Source organism: Oncorhynchus tshawytscha, linkage group LG16 (assembly GCF_018296145.1).
Source record: "Oncorhynchus tshawytscha isolate Ot180627B linkage group LG16, Otsh_v2.0, whole genome shotgun sequence".
Classification (NCBI taxonomy): domain Eukaryota; kingdom Metazoa; phylum Chordata; class Actinopteri; order Salmoniformes; family Salmonidae; genus Oncorhynchus; species Oncorhynchus tshawytscha.
The window spans coordinates 64,573,940-64,582,732 of record NC_056444.1 but is presented as its reverse complement, the minus strand read 5'-3'; the positions used below and the strand labels follow the sequence as shown (position 1 = coordinate 64,582,732).

At 44.2% G+C, this 8,793-nt stretch overlaps 1 protein-coding gene across 2 annotated transcripts in view; it reads left to right on the top strand.

The window, feature by feature from the left end:
• The window catches only part of chchd6a (coiled-coil-helix-coiled-coil-helix domain containing 6a), an 89,197-nt gene that overhangs the window by 22,419 nt on the left and 57,985 nt on the right, over positions 1-8,793 (top strand). The window contains exons 5-6 of one of the 2 annotated variants that reach the window (XM_024375830.2): positions 750-773; positions 1,979-2,062. In XM_024375830.2, the coding sequence (XP_024231598.1) occupies positions 750-773; positions 1,979-2,062 (108 nt within the window). The remainder of the gene's footprint in view (positions 1-749; positions 774-1,978; positions 2,063-8,793) is intronic. The other variant, XM_024375831.2, reaches the window with a different exon arrangement.

Sequence of the window (8,793 nt, the reverse complement as noted above, 5' to 3'; positions counted from 1 at the left end):
ATTCAGCACACCCATTCTGTGTTTATTTACCATTCACAGTCCCATTCTGTGTTTAGTAGATTTACCATTCAGCAGTCTATTTATTTAACACACCCATTCTGTGTTTAGTAGATTTACCATTCAGCAGTCTATTTATTTAACACACCCATTCTGTGTTTAGTAGATTTACCATTCAGCAGTCTATTTATTTAACACACCCATTCTGTGTTTAGTAGATTTACCATTCAGCAGCCTATTTATTTAACACACCCATTCTGTGTTTAGTAGATTTACCATTCAGCAGTCTATTTATTTAACACACCCATTCTGTGTTTAGTAGATTTACCATTCAGCAGTCTATTTATTTAACACACCCATTCTGTGTTTAGTAGATTTACCATTCAGCAGCCTATTATAATGTCTATTTAACACACCCATTCTGTGTTTAGTAGATTTACCATTGAATTTATTTCCCATTCTAGATTTACCATTCAGCAGTCTATTTATTTAACACACCCATTCTGTGTTTAGTAGATTTACCATTCAGCAGTCTATTTATTTAACACACCCATTCTGTGTTTAGTAGATTTACCATTCAGCAGCCTATTATAATGAGGATGAATCATCCCTCTGCTTCTCTCTTGACCCCCTCCTTTACCCACTCTGCCTCTCAATATTCACCGCAGCGGCCCTCTTACTTTTCTTAACTTCCTTTTCCTCTCTCTCTCTTCCTTCCCGTCCCTCACGTTCTCTATCGCTCACCTTTCTAGCCTGCTGAAGAGGTGGATGCCTGGGTAAGCACAGCCTGTTCTGTTAATATCCCTCTCTTTTCCTCCCTGCTCCAACCACCATGTTGTTGTTTCCCTGTATTAAGGCTGAATGTGTGCATGCAGACAGGCCACTCTGCCGCCGTGCTACAGAGCTATCCAGTTAGAAAATTGCATATGATCTGCGTGCTGATGGAGGTTGTTTTCTGTGCGAGAGACACGGGAGATGGGAGGAAAAGGGGGTGATTTTCGCCTGGGTGTAATTTAAGGTTGCGCTTTGTTGCGTTCTGTTGTCTGGCTGTTACATGCTGCGCTCTCTCGCTCAGCGCTGCAGGAAGCCCTCGCATTGCCACTAGCGTCTGCCATGCACTCTGAGCACAGCCAACGGGGTGTGTGTGTGTGTGTGTGTCTTTAAGTGCATCCCCGCTGTGCTATGTCCATCTATGTGTATCTCGTCAGCCTGAGCCCCATTGACCTGAACCCGTCCTCCATGGTCATCTCCTCAGTTGTTTCCAAACAGTTTAAGGAAAGCAGCTGTCCTCCGTGACGTCTGTTGCTCTCTGTCCCTCCTCTCCACTCAGCTCTTAATCTCTTCACATACTACTAAACTAACTGTCCTACAGCCATACACTACTTACTTCCTCCTCTTTATCTGGCTGCTGTACTCTACTGATCTCTCTGTCTCTCTCTCTCTTCTACCTCTCCCACAGACACTACTGTCTCTTTGGTATTTGCTACAGCGAAATTCAATAAATTCCCTGGTTTTCCAGAAGTCGTAGTTGGGGGATTTCAGATTTCCTGCTTATTCCCTCCTGATTCTGGGAATCTTCTAACCGGAATTTGGGGGAAATCAAGGAATTTATTGATCGTTTTTTTGTTGTTGCAACACTGGCTACAGTTATTACAGGCAACTACACAGTAAAGTCACTGGAGTGGACACAGCACACAGCCAGAGAGAGAAGCACAGCATCATGGATGAGGACGAGGAGTACTCCAGCCTGCGTGTCAGTTGCATGTTTGTAGTCATGGGGGTTGGATGTGTTCCTGAATGGTGCTTCCTCATCATCATAATTTAATGCTTTGCTTTCTTTCACTCTGCTTGTTTTTGGGATCCTTTCAGTGTTTTAATGTCCTCTTTTCATTGTGATTGACAGTCCAGCCATGTACAGAGTAGTCTGACTAGTGACTCCCTGCCCAACCTGACCACAGTGTGTGTGCTTTCTCTCTTTCAGGCTAAACAGTTGGAGAAGAAGGAGGCAGAGCTGAAAGCACTGGATGCCTTTTTCAAGGAGCAGTTGGCACAACTGGAGAAGAGGGTATGAGACCATTTTATAAAGAGAAACACACAGTAATACTATGCTACACACCACTGACCCTGACATATAGTATAAAGCTCCCATTTCTTCCCAAGCATAAATCAATGTAATGATGAAAATAGATATAAATGGGGATTGTTTCTTGACTTAATTATGAAGCCAGCCGTTAAAGCGTGAACATTCTCTGAGCCTCTTCACTGAATGTGTTGGGTGAAATTTAGCCCATCTGTTGTGATGAGCTTTCTCCTCATCACAAATGCACCCAGTAGTCCCATGCTTTCACTTTACTAACATGGTCAACAGGAGCAATTTACCCTTAGAGGAGGGGGGGGGGGTAGTAGTGTTTTTCTGGCTTTTAAGACCTTTCCCATCATTTTCCCTGACATTTCCGAGACATAAAAGTCGTGATGTGAAGCGCTAAGCAGCAGCCCTAACAGGCGCTGGCAGAGAGGACCTTTAATATCTCTGGCAGAGCAGAGGCAGTCCGGTAGGACCAGTAGGGAGACTCCTGGGGAGTTAGCATGCTATTTGTCTTGTGCTGCTGGCAGGGAAAGATGCAACTTGTGAACTGTGTCAGGAATTTGATAGGGCAACAATTGCCTCCTATAGAGCCACAGCAACAGTTAGAGAAAGGTAACGTAACATAACAGTGATTTACTGTTAGTGGAAGCAGTGTTGGAGTCAAGGGGTTGATATTTTAAACATGTTGTATGATGGTGGTAGTAATGGTGGAGACAGATGGACTGGTCTGGGCTTGACTGTTTTCACACATTTTAAATAGCCTTTTTAATAGTGACTCTGAGTTCTATTACAGGGTAGTGAAGTGCTCAGATGGCTGCAAATGACAAAGATAATTCAGAATATTTTCTCCCTGAGGTGGCGAGATGAAGTCCATCTGCTTCATACTGGAGGTCATAAAGTGATGTGTCTTTGTTCAGCTGGCCTACACTACTACGCCTTGATTGGCCTCATCTTCGTTTCGACGAGTGAGGAGGAGACATTAAATGGAATGGGCTTTCCTTGCAGTGTGAGACGCGATGGAGCAGAAAGCGTTTGAGTGAAGCTGCCTTAAAGCCCATTGAGCTATTGGCTAATGAAGTCAGGGCCATTCTCCAAGATTTGCGATTGAATTTTTCAGAAAGAACAGACGTTTTCTTCTTCCCTATGTCTCGTCTTTCTCTCTTATCATTTACACACAGGACAAAGGAATGTTCTCCTCTTGTGCGTTCTGCTATCATTGTCAAATGGACTGGTTGATTTAGAATAAGGTCCTTTTTTAAATGAAGGGAGGGATCTGTTTGTATTGGGTGGGAAATGGCCCTCACCAACCTGTGCGTACCCTTATAGAAGACATGCCGACTCTGGCACCACTAATTTCCTCTGCGTGTCTTATTATATTGCTTCATTGATGGAAGCACCTTGTTGTCGCCAGCAATCTCCCCCAGCCACACACTGACAATCATAGTTTGTCTAGTGTGGATTAGCCTGCATTTTAAAGCACTGCAAGGCAACGCTTTTCTTCGTTTTTCTGCCGACTGCTGTTACTGCGTGTCATTCTCAAGGAACACAAGGGCTTATATCAGAAATGTTTTACACCCTGATAGATTATTATTGTCAAATGTATTCATAGCCGTTTTGTGTTTGTTCACTTCGGATCCATTATTTGAACTAGAAAGCATGTCAAACCATTACGTTCCAATCTTCATGCGTGGTCCTGTGAAAACGAAGGGTTTTGAGAGAGAAGTATTACCAGTAGAACAGCTGTTCATGGTTTGTTGTATCGCTAATTTACCACACCACTGTCTTCTTTATAAAGACTTAGTTCCATGCCATGTAGCAAGCACTTTCCCCACTACCATTCATTCCTGGCAGTCAGACACCACATTGTAAACTGTCAAAGTGCCTGTTTGGGCACCAGGGGGCAGCTGTCTTGTGACAGTCTCCAATGTTGGTTCCGTCCACAGGCAGGCAGGCGTTGTAGATTAGCACAGACTGATCATTAATTACCATGCAATCATCATAAATAAACATTTAATATCCAGCCTCTATTCACCCGAGCAACACATTGAGCCACCATGTGTATGATAGCAGTGAGTCGTCTAGGCCCTGTGTCAGATGCCTCTATTTATATTTACCTCATTATAACAACGTGGCGTTTGCCAAAGGGATCAGTGACTGGCAGTGAAATGTTATGCGCAGTATTTGCTGTTGGGCTTTGGTTGTGTTATGATGGAGCCGGACCAGGGAGGCAGATAATGCTGTGAAGTTGGCGTGTCTGTTCAAACTGCTGTCACTCTGTTTGGGGGAGGTGGGTGAGTCCCCGCCTGACAGACGGAATCAGAGAAGAAGAGGGATTCTAGACTTCATACCCTGAGTTCCCTTTACAGCCAATGGAAGCCATTCGTTGGAGCTGTCTGTCTACATTGTATAGGTAGGCTACAACTCTGACGGTCTGAAACCGTGAGAAAGGCTTTCTATGAGTGCGAGACTGTTTGTGAAGACGCCACACGTAATCGCCTCACGTCTGTGAATTCTCCTGAATGCTGGAAGTCAGAGAGCTGTGAAAACTACTGGTTGTAAACAGCAATGTTCCGCTGCTGTTTGAATTAGCACAGGCTCTCACTAATCCAGCTAATGCCTTCTGCTGGCTCTGCTGCTCTTGTCTACATCCCTCTCCTGCACCGCTCCTTGCTTCATATATCTGCGTTTCAAGGCTTCTTCAGCCCCCCACCCAGTACCCCCTCTTTCTCTCTCTCCTCCATGTCACTAGTTGCAAAGCACTTTGACGCACTTGAACGTGGGTATGAGATAATAATCCTCCTGAAATCCTAACAGCCGTGTTGACACGCTGTCGGCAGGGGCCTCGTTCTAGAAATATCTGCATGACTCCCCCATCCGACCAGCTGAAACAGCGTTTACCTGAATGGACAGAGAGCAGAGCAGCCGGCCGCCAGACAGCTAGCCCCCTTTAGCCTCGAGGCCCGCAGTAGCTAACCAATCACAAATTCATTTTCTTCAAAGCTTTAGGGGAGACAAATGCATTTTAATTTAATATTTTTTTTAGCAAGGATTATTTTCCCAGCATGCCATACAGATGTAGGCACATGTCAGGGGCTCCAGGGGGTATAATACCTCTTTGCCTCTTAAACTGCAGGGGCAGCGGTTAGAACGATAGAGGACGGCAGAAGCATTCTAATCAGAATACTGTACAGGGTGCCTTTTCTCCGCATTAAAACCATATTTTGCTGTGTTGCCGGTTTCTTATGGAAATGTAAGAAAACTTTGATGCTTTCATGTGAAAGTTATCTGCTTATGTGTTAAGTGAGCTCTAAATTAGCCATATCAATATTTTAAGCGCAGTATGTTCCATCTGGAGATGTTTATAGCCTAAACATTGGGATGGGAACATTACCTAACATTTTCCCTTTTATAAAGCATTAGAGTAAGAATGACCCATTGGTAGTTTTGCTTTTATTTAGATTTTATTTGGCTCTTTCAGCTCTGTAATGTTGGGCACAAAAGTTATCGCTCATCTCCCGATACAAAATCTGAGTTTGCTCAGACAGCTCATACAAAGAGAGACAAATGGAAGGTGTTGTCTAAACCAGAGATTCTGGAGGACTAACACATCCTCCAGACACATCCTCCAGACACCTCGAGATTCGAGGTAGACGATTAATCTGAATGGCCGATTAATTAGGGCCGATTTCAAGTTTTCATAACAATCGGAAATCTGTATTTTTGGGCGCCGATTTGCCGATTTTTAAAAGAAATAAATATTTTATACCTTTTATTTAACTAGGCAAGTCAGTTAAGAACACATTCTTATTTTCAATGAAGGCCTAGGAACGGTGGGTTAACTGTCTTGTTCAGGGGCAGAACGACAGATTTTCACCTTGTCTGCTCGGGGGATCCAATCTTGCATTTTTAGAGTTAACTAGTCCAACGCAATAACGACCTGCCTCTCTCTCGTTGCACTCCACAAGGAGACTGCCTGTTACGCGAATACAGTATGCCAAGGTAAGTTGCTAGCTAGCATTAAACTTATCTTAAAACAATCATAATCACTAGTTAACTACACATGGTTGATGATATTACTAGATATTATCTAGCGTGTCCTGCGTTGCATATAATCTGACTGAGCGTACAAGTATCTAAGTATCTGACTGAGCGGTGGTAGGCAGCAGCAGGCGCGTAAACACTTTCGTGCGTTTTGCCCGCAGCTCTTCGTTGTGCGTCAAGCATTGCTCTGTTTATGGCTTCAAGCTTATCAACTCCCGAGATGAGGCTGGTGTAACCGAAGTGAAATGGCTAGCTAGTTAGCGCACGCTAATAGCATTTCAAACATCACTCACTCTGAGCCTTCTAGTAGTTGTTCCTCTTGCTCTGCATGAGTAATGCTGCTTCGATGGTGGCTGTTGTCGTTGTGTTCCTGGTTCGAGCCCAGGGAGGAGCGAGGAGAGGGACGGAAGCTATACTGTTACACTGGCAATACTAAAGTGCTTATAAGAACATCTAATAGTCAAAGGTTAATGAAATACAAATGCTATCGAGGGAAATAGTCCTATAATTCCTATAATAACTTCAACCTAAAACTTCTTACCTGGGAATATTGAAGACTCATGTTAAAAGGAACCACCAGCTTTCATATGTTCTCATGTTCTGAGCAAGGAACTGAAACGTTAGCTTTCTTACATGGCACATATTGCACTTTTATTATTTACTTGAGGCTAAATTGATTTTATTGATGTATTATATTAAGTTAAAATAAGTGTTCATTCAGTACTGTTGTAATTGTCATTATTACAAAAAATAAATAAATCTGCCGATTAATCGGTAATCGGCTTTTTTGTTCCTCCAATAATCGGTATTGGGGTTGAAAAATCATAATCGGTCGACCTCTACTCGAGATATGTCCAGATACCTCCAGACATGTCCAGATACCTCCAGAAGAACAGACCAGACACTGAGTGACTGGACATCCATTCCTGATCTCGTTGCCTCCTTATTGCCTGCAGGAGAACATCCATCTCACACACAAGAGGCAGGTTGAGGTTAATACGTCTAGTGTCTACATATCTCACTGCAGAATTCACTTCGCCCTCACTTTGTCTTTGGTTTTCTCAAAATGATCGCTAAAACAGGAGCGTGCATGGGCTGGAAACATGGTCTTTTTACATCGTGTCAAAGTAGCGTGGCAGTTGGTGTCAGCGGTGGGATCGTTTGCCTGGGGGATAAGTGCTCCTGGTGGAGGTGTGTAAAACAGCGCTTAGCCCACATGGACGCCAAGGCAGAGCCACCCTGCACAGATCAAGATATTGATTGGATTAGCGCAGCAGGGAATGGCACTGAGGGTAGAAGGAGGGAGTGAAGGAGGGTGGAAGATGAGTGTGGCTGACTGGGGTTGCCAGCCAGCGTCTCGACCCAGGTACCAGCTGCTGGATTTGCACAGGCAAATCCGGTTAATGCGGGTAGCATTGCACACAGCAATGAGTGCCTTAGCGCAAATGTATTCAGGAATGCGAGAGGGAGTCCCATCTTTAGTGTCATCTTCTCCTTGTTGTATTCACAAGGGGTGGGTTTAAATGCCACTGGGCCATTCCCTGTAGACCCATAATACCCGTACTGCACATACAGTAGGATAGAGCTTATACTTTCTACTGTTTTAATAACAGACACAAGATGCTAATAGTCAACAGGGCTCCCGAACCATCTTACGGCATTTAATCAACGTTTTCAATGAATCCAGGTATTTACATTCACCTCATTTTATATATACCCAGTCCCAGCTGTCAGTTTATTTTGGTTAAATATTTGGGACATCCAAAGCTGCCTCTAAGCCCCCCTGGATAAATGTGAAGGAAGAGCTCCAGTTGTTGAGGATTCGTGTTTTGTTTTAGGTTGTTCTATGTGCTCCCTGGTGGTATGAACAGGCCTGAATGGAGATCAGCCAATCAAGGCTCTTTGAATGGATAAGAAGGAGATTGAGTACTGTTGTAGAATCTAGGTCAGTGTGTCTGCAATCTCACTTCACTGTCTCACCTTGCCAGATCTCATTGTAGTGCAGACATAGAGCCACAGACACTCACTCACTCACTCACTCACTCACTCACTCACTCACTCATTCACACAAAGACTATATTCCAGCATTTTCACTCACATAAATGGGTTAATAATTTTAGGCATGCACAACGTGGCTACAGAATTATTCCAGAGAAGCACAGTGGGTCACTGCTCTTTGGTAATTGCAAGCATCATAATCTCCTGGACCGGTGTTCACACAATAACAGTTCGCGCTGAAATTCCTACTGTAGCAAGTTATGAGAACCTCTTCACAGCCTCATTAAAGCCATTAACATTTAAGAAGCAGCAGCCCTTAATGGGGGCTTCAGAGAGAGCTCAGTTCAGCCAGAGGGAGATGAGGCTGAGCAGCGGTGGGCCTCGTCTGGCCCGCCTCCTCTCTCCTCCTTTCACTCTGACTGGAGAGGATGAGGGGAAGGAAACAGATGATAATTTGTCGTCTTTGATAGTTATCGGATTAGGTGTGAATGCATACGAGTGGTGCTCCTCTGTCTCCACTGTCGGCTCCCTCCCCTTCAGATGACTTGTGTAGGGATTAGATGGTGTGAAATATGACAGAGACTGACCCCACTGGAACTTGATGAGTTGATGGGGATTCAGGGTTGGGGTTAAGCGATGATCCCAGCACATTCCTGCTCTACTCTCTTCAA